Source organism: Parambassis ranga, chromosome 3, assembly GCF_900634625.1.
Source record: "Parambassis ranga chromosome 3, fParRan2.1, whole genome shotgun sequence".
NCBI lineage: Eukaryota > Metazoa > Chordata > Actinopteri > Ambassidae > Parambassis > Parambassis ranga.
This window is the reverse complement of record NC_041024.1, coordinates 26177099-26191601: the sequence shown is the minus strand read 5'-3', so window position 1 is coordinate 26191601 and position 14503 is coordinate 26177099. Positions and strand designations below refer to the sequence as shown.

The 14503-nt window shown below is 42.9% G+C and overlaps 1 protein-coding gene and 1 long non-coding RNA gene across 4 annotated transcripts in view; both read right to left on the bottom strand.

Moving 5' to 3' along the window:
- LOC114433288 (anoctamin-9-like) overlaps positions 1–14209 on the bottom strand; it is a 56775-nt gene extending 42566 nt beyond the window's left edge. For 2 of the 3 annotated variants that reach the window (XM_028401774.1, XM_028401775.1), the window contains exons 1-6: positions 13992–14209; positions 13526–13579; positions 3788–3910; positions 3561–3700; positions 2685–2734; positions 2457–2515 (exon numbers count right to left, since the gene is read on the bottom strand). In XM_028401774.1, coding sequence (XP_028257575.1) covers positions 2457–2515; positions 2685–2734; positions 3561–3700; positions 3788–3910; positions 13526–13579; positions 13992–14012 — 447 coding nt within the window. In that variant the 5' untranslated portion in view covers positions 14013–14209. The remainder of the gene's footprint in view (positions 1–2456; positions 2516–2684; positions 2735–3560; positions 3701–3787; positions 3911–13525; positions 13580–13991) is intronic. The other variant, XM_028401776.1, reaches the window with a different exon arrangement.
- On the bottom strand, positions 4280–4871 carry LOC114433290 (uncharacterized). The gene is made up of 3 exons (XR_003670350.1): positions 4765–4871; positions 4443–4445; positions 4280–4295 (listed from the first exon to the last, which is right to left on the bottom strand). It is a non-coding gene; the product is annotated as an uncharacterized LOC114433290 (long non-coding RNA).
- Positions 14210–14503: the final 294 nt, after the last annotated feature.

The window sequence follows — 14503 nt, the reverse complement described above, 5'->3', positions numbered from 1 at the left end:
AAAAGTCTCTTGGACCCCCCCCCCCCCCCTCCAAACCCAACAGGAAGTCGGCCATGTTGACTTTTGTTGCCATTTTTTGACAATTTGTGACCCCTCTCATTGTGTCTTTATTGGTACTGGAGCACCTCTTTCTTCTCCAGGCAGTAAGTAAGATGTGTGATAGTGGCAGAGGATGTGTAGGAAGGGGGGAAACATGGTGTATAGTTTTGTGTCATCAGCATAGAATGAGATTCGATGCCTACTGAGGACATGACGAAGGAGTATGTATATGATAAAGTGGATAGGACCCAGGCCGATTTAGCATGTCCGAAGGCCACCAACTTGGTCTTTCCAGTGAGATTAGGATTAAACTAGAGGAGGGCAGTGTCAGGAAGTCCAGTGTAGTGCTAAAGGAGAGAGGAGGTGGCCCCTAACTGTCAGGTTGTCATGGTATTTTAATTATGAATCACTTATACTTTGAGAGCCTCTACTCTATTGGCAATGTGATGTGGCTTGGATATAATCCAGGAAAGGTCCCCATATTTCATTATTATATTCATCCTTAAAAAGAATATCTATTTTTTTTTCTGGAGGTTTGCTGTCTTTTTATCTGACCAAAATCAGGCATCTTGCAAGGAATGTAGGGACTGCTGAAGACAGAGGTGCAGGATGTGGTGGTCTACAGTGTTGAATGGAGCAGAAGGTCGAGAAAATTTTTACCAGGTGTCTCCCCCTCGACTGCATGCCTCTGTTTAAGTTATGAAGTAATCAAAAAGATCTTAAAGTTAAAATTGACATTGTGTAGTTACATTAAATTTTCAGCCATACCCATAACCATTTATGGGCAACTAGCCAAGTCTGTGTGTCAAGGTGCTAAAACGCAATAAAATTAGAAAATCCCTATTTTAACTGTGTGTTTAACTGATAAAACTAACAGTATGCAAAGTTTTCATACTTTGGTTTAATGGTAATCAGCCCATCATGGACAGACTTATGTAAGCAGACAGTAGCTAGCTAACTAATGAGCCAGAGCACCGGAATCATGATTAACGTACATTATAAAAACACAGCGCAGCATCCGGTCTAAACTCTCAGCCCAGCATAAGGCTACAGCCTTTTGTCTCTCGGTCCGCAGCACTCAGCTGTCTATAAGGTTTGTTGTCATGGGCCAAAAATTCCAGCTGTTGTTTAAAGATCTTGTATTAACGTTAAGAGCTCTCACTCCTTCCATTATTCACGCTACTACATACACACGCAAACATGCAGTGATGCGGGCGATCAGGAGAGAGTGGGACATCTGTGTTATTAAAGATCTTTGCAGCACTGTGAGGATAGATGATAGAAAGAATTGAAAGGCCACTGGCTTCTGGCTCTGATGCCACAAAACTGAACCACTTCCAAACTGTCTTCTCTGCTGGCTGCCATGTCGTTGGATACAGGTGGAGGAGGGCTGAGCCCACTTTGGGCTTTGGACTTACTCTACGGGAGCAGAGTAAGGTGCGTCTGCGGTGGAAGTTAAAATCAATTTTCATCAAAAACAAGCCTAAAGAGCAACTTCAAAATGAATCCATAAAATCGAATTATCACCCAGGCCTAGTTTAACATCAGCATATATTAATGCAGTATGAAAAATAATGTTTTAATGTAGACACATTCATCATACTGGCATGATTATATGCATTAAAGTTAATTCAAGGCTAAGGCAAAATGTTGAGATATATATTGTGTATTGTGACATGGCCTAAAAATATCGGGATATTAGTAAAAGGCCATATCGCCCAGCCCTAGTTTCAAGTGCTTCGATAGTCATGAAATGCCATGAAACTGCTGGTTGGCCCACATTAAGGACATAACTGATGTAACTGTGGACACCCACCAGTATGCCTACAGGCATTTATGAAGCACTTATTCAACAGGAAGGTTCCGTTTTCTTCATCATTGATTAATGCACGATCCACCAATCTTTTCTCTATCTGCCTCCCTGATATCTTGCTTTCTTGCCCCTCACTCTCCCACTCCGGCCAGGTGATTAATAGAGAGCACCTCCCTCGCCAATCAGCTGTCGGTCTGTCCCCCACCTGCCCAATGTTGGCTTAATTTTAAGTCTTTCGTCTTTCCTCCAGCTGCTCAGATCGACTCTAGCAACCCTCCTGCACCGCAGGCACAGCCAGAATCATGCCAGTTCAAGGCCTCCTCTCTCTTGCTCTCCAGCCTTCTCCACCACCACCAGGTTTAGACCGGAGGGAATTCTGATTTAAAGGGTCTCTCCTCCTGCTCTTTCCACCCTTTTGATGTGGTCATGGTATCTGAAACACCAATGCATATTCCAATTCTTTGTATTACAATAAATTCACTCATGTGAGTCTCTCCTGATTGAAATGCCATTATATCGGAACTCTGGGGAACGGGGAATGGAGTATTACAACAGGACAACAAAAACCATCTTAGTGCAGAAAATGAGACAAAGGTTAACTTACTTCATGGAGGCAGAATATGGTTTCAAACACATCCTTCATCAACAGCTCCCTTAGGTTTTCTACCAGAAAAAAACCTTTTCATTAAAGGATGTTGGGTTAAATACACAGTGATAATGATTCACATAATGATTCACATCATTAATATTTATTGTTGCCTGTTGAAAGTATGAGTATGATGATAAAAGACTGAAAGAGGTTATGCAATATTAATGGAATAATCAGATTTACCTCCTGTACCGATAAAGGTCTGGTGAAGAATGAAATCAACAATTCGGATCCTGAAAGAAAAATAAGTTGTAGTAAAAAAATGATGGGCAATCAGATGTTCTGTTTTGCCACTTTTGCCATTGCAAATGTTAATGCATGCAGATGTGTGCTCATAATAACATTTAAAAGCGACATTAAATTGACTGCAAATTGACTTGAATGGTCATTGTCAGTCAAATAATGTAAGACAGTAAACTGCCCATTTAAATGAAAGCAATTGTTGGTGGTAAGTTACAAAAAGAACATGAGCATGCCTTAATATAATGCCATGTCTTTGTGTCTAAACAATAATTTTTTATCAACTCTCTCTTTCTCTGCATAAAAACAGAAAAATGTGTGTAGACCTTTTGGATGTTTAAGAGTATATATGGACATGAAACTGAGTTTATAGGGTTTAAGTGAGCTTATGTGTGTGGTATGCTTGAGAAGCATTTCTTACTAGTTGTTGGGCTAAAGCACCATATGGGGTTAACTAAATTCGAAAGCAGCTTTTTTGGTAATAGCCAACCCCCAAGCCCCTACAATAAATCCTAAATTTTTTAAAAAAATTCAGTTTAAAGTAAAATGTACATTATTATTCTTATTATAATTGTCCTAACATCCTAACAACTCTGGTAGGAGTAATAAGTTACTCCTACCAGAGTCCTACCCTCCTAACAATTATTTATGTGCATTATATTATGATATGAGATACAGTAGACCGCCAGAACTATACTAAAGAGAAATGTTTGTAATCACTAGCCATGATAAGAGAGATGTAGCTCAGATTTATTAGTTTGTTTTCTCTGAAACTGTCAGGAACTACAGCTACAGGTTTTACTGAGTCATGTGTAGTACCTGGTTGCCTGGGTAACAGCTCCATTTACATCTCCACACCAGTTGCAGGAATCTGAGACTTTAAGCAGGTACTTATAGTCTTCAAACATCTCACAGGGAGCACGCAGGCCAAAAAACATTTTGTCCTCATGGATGATCCTCTAGCAAACAAAGACATAAAGACATTATATACATATTATTCACAGTATAATGCTTACATTGTGACAGGATTTTAAAATCAAACTCACAGTGATTGATATGTTTTTATTTTCTAGTTGCTGAATAAAGGCTTTTTGTCTCTGGGACCTCTGGTCTGTTTCATCATCAACCTTCTTTGCAACCAGCACATAGTCAAATGTCTTCTGGGTGGGCTGTTCAAAGACAAAATATCCAGTGAAAATGGACCCTGCACACAAGGAAAGTTTGACAATATGATCTGACCTGACTTTTAAGGCTGATTTGTACTTCATGAGAACAGAGAAATTTTTTTTTTGCTCTGGGCACTCCCAGAAGAAAATGATGTCACTTCTCGGACGCTTCTCTTAGCACAGATCCACACAGGTCAAACAATAAACTGTCTGCCAGACCTATTGTTCAATCTATTATTATGCTATGAGCATGTATGTGCTACCTCTCTGAACATTATCAGCTTGTTGTCATATCTTATTCAGGTAAACATTAAACATTCACCTAGACAGTTTCTGCCATTGTTCAGCAGGAAAACGCATTCAAAACCTGTGTGCTGCACACAGACAGCTGCAGTGGGAGGGTCATATAGGGAATTCTGCACACACATTCCCTGTGAAGTATGAAAAGTCTGAGCCAAAAAGAACTTTATTCTTGTTCATGCTACCTTGGGGACACAAACAAATTTCTCTGTTCTCGTGGAGTATAGAATAGAACAAGCTTTAAACATTGTTCTTATCTTAAAATTTCTCATGCTAGACAAAACAACAAACAAATAAAATAAGTACATAAGTGTTTAAAACCTCAGACTAAGGCATATCACTTTTTTCCTGGCATTTTAGGGTCCTGATTGTGTAAAAGACAACAATTGGATAACCGATGCTTGGAGCGATGTAGTGATATGTGGTGTACGTAGTAAAGAGGATGGGAAAAGATGGGTGTGTATAGACTAGGGCTGGGCAGTATACCAGTTCATACCGAAATGATATGATTTTTTTCAGATACTGGCAACACCGGTTTAGCAGAGCATAGCACAGACAGAGCACATGTATTAGTGGAGTTGTTGGTAATAAAGGACAGGGGAAGTTCTGAACCAGGAATGTGTGTGTAGAACTCTTCACACAGCTCTCCCACTGCCAGAGCCATCGCAACACGGTAGGCAAACCAGGCAATTGCCTAGGGCCCCGAGCATGTGAGGGGCCCTAAGACGGACGGTCAGTTAGCCCCACCATTCAACTATAACTGTTTTGGCGCATTGACACATTCAGACTCCCCCCTCGCCCCGCCCCCACAGGGCCCGGTGACTGCTGGAAGCAGAGAGGAGCGGCTCTTTCAAAATAAAGGAGGAAGCACACTCTGCAGGCTGCAAGGAAAGACGGCAAAAGAAAGAAGCAGAGGACAAAATGGAAGAGAGAGGTAAGAGTCTGTGACACAGCTGAGCCTCACCTTACTTCACCACTGTTTGTGTCATGTCAGTTCACATTGTGTCACTTAAACACTTTAGAGATGCAGTGCTTCACATCACTACAGTCTCCTTCATACTGCAGCTTAAATGCTAACTAAGTCGCTCTGCATAAAAACATCTGCTAAATGAGTTACAAACGTAGATATAATGTGATATAAAACATAAACGTATAAAAACATAAATGAAGCTGTAGCTTGTTAGCTGATGCAGCAACAGTGTGTAGCTGCTATGCTAATGATACTTTAGCTTGTTTTGTCTCATTCACAGGATTTAGCATTAAGCTAAGTGCTGTTACTGTTAAGAGTTAATGACCTCTAAACCACAGCAGGTATACCTGCTGTATATTTGTTTATTAATGCTCAGGTGTTTCTCTGTAAATAACAAGCTAGTTAATTATTGTCATATAGTTGTTATTTTATGGTCTTTTTACATTTTTTTTCATCAGGTGCTGTGGTTGTGGTTGGATGGTTGTGGACTACAGGAGAGCACAGAGTCAGCACACCCCTCTGACCATCGACGGTGCTGCTGTGGAGCAGGTGAGCAGCACCAAGTTCCTGGGTGTGCACATCACTGAGGACCTCTCCTGGACTAACAACACTGCATCCCTGACCAAGAAGGCACAGCAGCGCCTCTACTTCCTCCGCAAGCTCAAAAGAGCCAGAGCCCCTCCCTCCATCCTGTGCACCTTCTACAGAGGGGCTGTTGAGAGCATCCTGTCCAGCTGCATCACTGTGTGGTACGGAGCCTGCACCGCCACCTGCAGGAAGACGCTTCATCGCATAGTGAGAGCAGCTGAGAGGATCACCGGCGTCCCTCTCCCCTCCCTCCAAGACCTCTACGACAGCCGTCTCACCCGAAAGGCCCTCCGCATCACAGGAGACCCCACCCACCCTTCACACCGCTTCTTTAGTCTGCCATCAGGAAAGAGACTGCGCAGCCTCCGGGCCAGGACCAGCAGACTGAGGGACAGCTTCATCCACCAGGCTGTCAGGAAGCTGAACTCTCTCCCTGCTGCGCCCCACTTTCTCCCCCTTCCCTGACACCACCCCCCACCCCCTACCCCTACCACCATCCCCTCACCCCTACCACCACCCAAGATAGGAACTCTTTGTACCAGCCACTTTACCAAAGGAACTCTGTGCACCAGTCACTTTTTACCCTGTCATGTCACACCAGTCTCATATAAGCTGCTATAACTTAAACTATTCCTGGACTGTTACATTATGCCAACTGCACTGACTTGCACCATTGCATCTTTTGCACTCTCATACCAGTCTCAATAAGCTGTTATAAGTTAAACCATTCCTGTTTATATTATGCCAACTGCACTGACTTGCACTATACATCTTTTGCACTCTTACTGCATTGTGCCTTCATTATGTGCCTTGTATTTTGTGTGTGCCTCATTGTAGGTACATTTTTTTACACTTTATATTTATCTTTAGTTTTTAGTTACATGTTATATGTTGCGGAGTGAAGAGTAACGCAATTTCGATTCTCTGTATGTTCAGCACATATAGCAGAGTTGACAATAAAGCTGACTTGAGGTAAAAACACCTGTCTGTGTCTCCTCATGAAGATGCCACGACCTCCTTATGAAGGTATGTGCATTATGAATAATCTTATGGTCTTATACCACACAAGTCATGTGAGGCCCTGTTAGAAAACTCCAGAGGACGTCCCAGCCAGCAGTCAAACACCTGAAGGCCTCCATTTCCAAAGAATCTAGTAGCCCGTAGGGCCCCAGTGGTACCTTCTTGTCTAGGGCCCCTATAGTGTCCAGCAACGGCTCTGCCCACTGCAGTGCAAATCATGCTCACACACAAACAGGTTTTTGGTAATTAGTAGGTAGTTTAGGTAAACAAACATGTTGGACACAGACGAGGAGGACGATGTTGCTACTGTTTGGTATTTCACGGCTTTGCCTGTTTTCCCAAATATCTGTGCTTCATACATGTTCACCTGAACTGCTGCTTCTGCCGATGATTAGCAGCGAAAACCTGTATGTGTGTGCGCTCTTATGAGGGGTTCTACACACTTGTTTCTCATGAAGTATGAAAAGTCCAGTCCAAATGGATTTTGTTCTTGTTTCTGCCACCTCAGGAACACGAACAGATTTCTCTGTACTCGTGGAATATTTACCAAGCTTGTGTTACGTCACTCCCCCTCCTTCATCTAGTCTGCATTCACTCAAAGCCACAAGTGAAACCGAGTATAACTTAACCACCCCCCCCCCCCAAAAAAAAAAGATTATTAATCATAGTTGAAGAAAAAGCCTCAAGTGATTATGATGCTACTGGATAATATATAATAACCCACAGCCCTACTGTTTTACATGTAATACTAATGTGGATTTTTTTTTTGTACAATTCTCATGACTGTGGAATAGGGTAACCACTCTACTGCAGTAATTCTTCTCACAATAGAGAAAATACCGTCAAATACCGGAAACCGTTATAATAATATAAAAATACTGTGATATAGAATTTTGGTCCAGCCCTAGTATAGACAAAATAAAATATATAAATTAATAAGTAATAATAATTATTGCAAACAGTCATATCATGAGAAAGAAAGTTTTAAAAAAATCTAAATATTTTAAGATAAATATCATAACATATTAACTCTTAATTTTATCTGAAAAAAAGGGGAACCTGTGCTGGAGCTGCGTGTCGTTCCAGGAGGTGTTACAAACCGGTACTCCCCTCGGTCATCACTGGGAATGTTAGATCTCTCCCTAATAAGATGGACGAGCTGACGGCGCTGACCCGGACCCAGAGGGAATATCGTCAGTGTAGCATGCTGTTGTTTACTGAAACATGGCTAACGGCGCTAACACCGGACTCTAACGTCGCACTTAATGGTTTTCAGTTGGTGAGCAGACCGGACAGCGGAAAGCAGTAAGAGGAAAGGAGGAGGGCTGGCATTGTTTGATAGATGGTGTAATCCTGGGCACATCACTATCAAAGAACAGACACTGCCCACATTCACACAGTATGTCACCTGCCCAACCAGAGACAATAAAACACTGGATGTATTCTTTGCCAACATCAAGTAGGTCTATGTGACATTGCCCCTTCCCCCTCTGGAAAGATCTGACCACAATCGGTGTTACATCCAGCCAGTGTACAAACCCCTTGTGAGCAGGCCACCACCAGTCACTCGCACAGTGAGGACATGGGCCGACGAAGCTGAGGATGCCCTGCAACACTGCACGAGTCCACTGTGTGTAACAGACTACATCAACTTTCGCACGGAGAGCTCCGTACCTACCAGGAAGGTACGCTGCTTCTTCAACAGAGAGCCCTGGATTACCCCTGACATCAAGGCTCTACTTAAAGAGAAGAAGAGAGCCTTCAAGTCAGGAAACAGGGAGGAGTTGAGGACTGTGCAAAAGGAACTGTAGCGGAGGATCAGAGAGTGGAAGAACATATACAGTCCTCTCCATGGACAGCCACCTTATCGTGGTGGAGGGGTTTGAGTGCCCAGGTAATCCTAGGAGCTATGTTGTTGGGGGCTTAATGCCCCCAGCAGGGTCTCCCAAGGCAAACAGGTCCTGGGTGATGGGTCAAACTAAGAGCGGTCCAAAACCCTCTTATGAAGAGAAGTCACTCAAGGACCATGACGTCGCCTGGTATGGCGCAGCCGGGGCCCCACCCTGGAGCCAGGCCCGAGGTTGGGGCTCGAATGCGAGCGCCTGGTGGCCGGGCCTTTCCCCATGGGGCCTGGCCAGGCTCAGCCCGTAGGAGTGACGTGGGGCAGACCTCCCATTGGCTCACCACCGGTGGGAGGAACCGTAAGGGGCTGGTGCGGGAGGCTGAGCGATACCGACTAGATATATGAGCTCTGGGTAGTGACTGAAAGAATGAGATTGCGAATACAAGGGTGGCTGGGTGCTCCCTTAGAGATAGGGTGAGAAGCTCGGCCACCCGAGAGGAGCTCGGAGTAGAGCCGCTGCTCCTTCACATCGAGAGGAGTCAGCTGAGGTGGCTCGGGCATCTGTTTTGGATGCCTCCTGGACGCCTCCCTAGGGAGTCGTTCCGGGCATGTCCCCCTGGGAGGAGACCCCGGGGAAGACCCAGGACGCGGTGGAGAGACTATGTCTCTCGGCTGGCCTGGGAACGCCTCGGGATTACCCCAGAAGAGCTGGAGGAATTGCCAGTGAGAGGGAAGTGTGGGTGTTCCCGCTTACACTGCTGCCCCCGCTACCCGGCCCCGGATAAGCGGTAGAAGATGGATGGATTTTTCCAGTGCGTTCAACACCATATAGCCCACACTCCTAGGGGACAAACTGGTGCAGTCGGGTGGACCACCACCTCACATCATGGATACCAGACTACTTGACAAATAGACCACAGTTTGTGAGGGCACAGGGCTGTGTGTCTGACGTGGTCATCTGTAGCACGGGAGCCCCACAGGGAACTGTTCTTGCTCCCTTCCTTTTTACTCTCTACACTGCATACTTCAATCACCTCTCACCCAGCTGTCATCTAGAGAAGTTCTCTAATGACTCTGCGGTGGTCGGCCTCATCACAGACGAGGATGACAGGGAGTGCAGTGGACTCATACAGGACGTTGCAGACTGGTGCCACGGAAACTGTCTCCAGATCAACGTGGGTAAAACCAAGGAGCTGGTGGTGGATTTCTGTAGGCACAACTACTCCTGCCCTACACCAGTGAACATCCGGGGACTCTCTTACAAGTACCTGGGTGTTCATCTGAACAACAAACTGGACTGGTCTGACAACACAGCTGCACTTTACAAAAAGGGCCAGAGCAGACTCCACCTCCTGAGGAGACTCAGGTCCTTTAGAATACAGGAACCACTTCTGAGGACTTTTTATGACACTGTGGTGGCATCTGCCATCTTTTATGCAGTGATCTGCTGGAGCAGCAGCACCTCAGCAGCAGACAGGAAGAGACGGAACAGACTGATCAAGAAGGCTAGCTCTGTGCTGGGGAACCCACTTGATCCTGTGGAGGAGGTGGGAGAATGGAGGATGCTGGCAAAGCTATCCTCCCTGATGGAGAACACCACCCACCCCATGTACAGCACTGTCACATCACTGAGCAGCTCCTTCAGTGACAGGCTGCTCCATCCACACTGTGTGAAGGCCTGCTCACAGTAGATTATGTATATAGTAGTAGTATGATAGTGTATATATATATATATATATATATACACTATCATACTACCTCCTGTATATTAACTCGTTTGAATCTTGTCATACAGTACAATAACTTTTTTTCAGCTTCTATGTACATTTTTAAATTTTTCATTTGTCACTTTACCGGACCATACTGTGCAATAACATTGAGTACTGAGGTCACCTTATTCTGTTAATTATTTAAGCATTCACTCACAGTGTATTCACTTTTAGTTATCTGTTGTTTATATTTTTTTATACTTTTTGCTACTTTTTTAGTTTCTTAGGTGTGCTTTTAACAGATCTGCTGAAAACACTGTGAATTTCCCCTTTTAGGGGGACTAATAAATGACGATCTTATCTTAACTTATCTTAGAGCAAATGAGAATCACGTGGTCAAAGGAACTGCCTGAAAGAGCTCAGAGACAGAACTGTGGCAATTAATATATATCCTTAATGTAGAAGAAGGATGAGTAGATGGAGAAGTCAGCACCTTTTTAAAAGTGGCAGAGCAGAAGCACGAAGTCCGAAATAGGGGACATACATTACTACCATGCTAACCAATGACAGCGCCTCACCTTAACGCCTTGTTGCCATTAATTCGACACAGAAGTCAGTCAGCCTTAGTTTGATAGCTAAAGGTTTCATACTAAATTTATAAATCATAATAACTACAAGCAAATTTGCACACTGTGAACTGAGTGTTCTGATCGTCAAGTATAATGGGACTTGGCCTTTGAGAGCCTTGTACTTAAGGAGGGGATTTAAAGTCTATTCTGGATTTTACAGAAAGCCAATGAAGAGAAGCAGAAAACAGAAGAACAGAAAAAAATATATAATCTCAATTTGGCTGCTGAGGAGAAATAAGACAGTCCTGGAGACCTGTTTAATATACTGGGTAAACGACATGTCCTGGTCAAAGATAACTCAGAGGTTCCTCTGTCATACTACAAGCAAAAGTAATGCGTTACAGAGAGAATATTATCAGCTAATCTAATTCTGAGATGTTTGGGACCAACATAAATGCTGTGATGGACTTTAAATCCAACACAATAGTTTCAGCTTGCTTGACAACTGACAACTTCTTTTTTTCAATTCAATTTTTGTTTTTGACATAGCGCATTTTACAATCATAAATTGTCTCAAAGCACTTCACAGAGACCCAGAACCAGAAAGAGCAACGGTTGCAAGGAAAAACTTCCTAACAACATTAACAACCTGTCATATTTGTTCTCTGTAATGTATGATGTTTGTGTATGTTTGTTCCTCTCTCTCTCCCTCTTCTTCTCCTCTTCTACCCGGCCGACTGTCAGCAGGAAGATTCTCCTCATGAGTCACGTCCTGTTCATGGTTTCTTCCTGTTAAAGGGGAGTTTTTCCTTGCCACTGTTGCTAAATGCAGCTACACATGTCATCACTGGTCAGATTCGGGAGGGGACCAAAGAACACTGCGGAGTCCGACATGGTTTTAGCCAAATTACACACCGCTGGGTGTCATTAACACAGAGGAACCACAGGCCTTTGTTTTGGGCTACGCTTCCTTTGAACCGCCACCCAACCTCCCTGACGTCTGCTAGCCACCGCCGAGCAGCCGAGGGGCAGCTAGCATAAGCTAAGGCAGGCCGCTCAGCTGCTGCTGGCTAGCTCCCGGGGCTACAGGTCTATTATCTAATGTGCGGAGCCGGCCCTCTAACTCACTTAGCCTCACCTCCAAGGCTGTGAATAAGCTACACTTTTTACACACCTCACGCTTACTAAAGGAGGCAGAGGAGTAACTAAACATGTGACACACCTTGCAATGGGCAGGAGAGTGAGTGGAAGAAGCCATGCTAATGCTAGGTTAAGGTAAACTACACAACAAGTGATAGAATGAGAGCAGCAAGGTGCTTGTGTATTTCCACCACCTGGCCAAATGAACCAGCTACAGGATGAGGTGTACCCAGAATGGTTTAATTAGGGCCCGAGCACTGAAGATCGGTGTGAAGCCCTATTAAAACCCTTATTAAGGGTTTTAATAGGGCTCGAGCACCAAGTTGTGCGAAGGCCCTATTGAAACAGAAGGAATTCTTTTTTATTACTGCTTAATCTTCACTGTACCAAAAGTACCCCTGCACATGCGTGAAAAGTCACCAATATTTACCCAAAATTGAAAATTTGAAAACAAAAAGAAACAGAAACTGTTTGTCTACAAGAAAAAAGCATATTTCCACAATGTACAGAAAGTCAGATTGGCAAATTGTGGGAAGTATATAAATTATGCAAAAGGGAAGTTGACACAGTACAACACCATACACAGATTTTCCCCTGTGAGGTTATATAGAATGAACCTGTTGAATGACAATAAGTGTTACACTGTATATGGGAGTGTACATCAGTGGCTCCATTCTGTTGTTATTAAAAGTTAAACAGAATTAAAAGTAGGACAAGATAAAAAATAATTTACAGTATAAAGAAAAACTACCAATAAAGATACAAGAGAATTAAAATAAGAACATTTAACATATTAACAGATATTGCACAGATGAGGTGATTAGGTGGGAAACTTGTAGAGAGGGTAGCTCACAGTGACCTAGTCCTACAGGTTAAATAACTTGTTTAAGTTACTTTTTAAGACGTTTGCATGTTTGGTTGTTTATAAGTCAACAAAAGTTTCATCACTTGCTGTTTCTTTTTGATGCACTACAGTATGTTACCGTATTGAGGAAATGTGTCACCTCAATAAATTTAGTTAGTTTCTATTCAATGTGTGTACATTTTAGTCATTTACACACAATGTTTTGGTAAAATAGGGTAAAAAAAATCAGATTCCCAAAAACTTTAGCCTACTGGAAAAAAATGAATTTTCCAAAAGTAAAATGGAAAAAATGGAATTTGGGAAAAAAAATGGTATTTATAGGGCCTTCTGATTGGAGTTTATGCAGTGAGGAAACCTTACAAATTCCTAAAGGACATAGAGTGAAGCCTGAACAGAAAGCAACTCAAAATACATTTTTATATTCATTCAAATGAGATATTATGCAGTTTTATCCTGTAGCTAAGAAAATGAATCTGCATATTATGGTCATCAGTTCAACAAAGTCAAAGAACCTATTCTTCTCTCATGAGCAGCTATATTTTGTTTTTGCATATTATATGAGGTCTGTACCATTTTCTTGTTAATGATGTAAATTATAATGAGATCATTCCTACCAGAGAAGGAAGTAAGACTTCTGTGCTGAAGCTGTCCCACAGCTCAATACTTTCCTGTCATAAACACACAGAGCCAAAGGTAAATACAATATAAGACCAGTGCAGCATTTAGATTTGCATTTAAACTTTACTTCATCCGTACTGTTTTCTCACAATTAGGTAAAAGTTACAGTTTTAGAATCAAAATAAACAGCATCTATGTTAATCTATCAAACCTGTGTGACAAGTAATGCCAACTGCAATTATAGGCCTGCTTGTCACTGCAGGTGGGAGCATGTGGTAGCATTTAAAATGAGAAAACTACATGAAGTAAACTAGGAACTGTCTCCGAGTTAGTTACATCATCATGGATATAAAATAAAGCGCCAGTAGCCTACAAAAACCTATTAGATTGTAAGGTTACTAGCAGTCAAGTGTGAAACATTTAATTAATAATGTCAAATAGAGATCTCAGTCTTCTGTTTACCTCAAGTGTGTGGAAGAACATGTTGCAGAGTTTGTGAAGTCACAGAATAGCTGCTGAGTCCATCAGTCTGTCTTCTTATTCCTATTAACGTTTCTCCATTACTACCCAAAACGACGTACTAACGCAGTTCGAGAGAGAAAAAAATAAAACCAGTTCGTGCTTCACTTCCGCATAAGGCTCGCCTTTACCTTCACACAGGTAAAGGCGAGCCGTTTTACCTGGAGGCGCTAACGTCATCTCTCGATAAGCGTTCAGTTGTTGCGTTCAGGTTCAGTGTAAAACATAGGAGAGGAGCTAAATGCCCCGTAACTGACAGATGAATAGTATCATATACCTATATGTTGGAACCATGTAATGAAGAAGAGAAGACCCATTCGTCTCTTCTTTATTTAGGGTAAGGAACTCGGAGTAGAGCCGCTGCTTATTCAAATCGTGAGGAGCAGCTGAAGTGGCACGGGCATCTGATTCGGATGCCCCCTGGACGCCTCCCTTGGGAGGTTTTTTTATTCTCA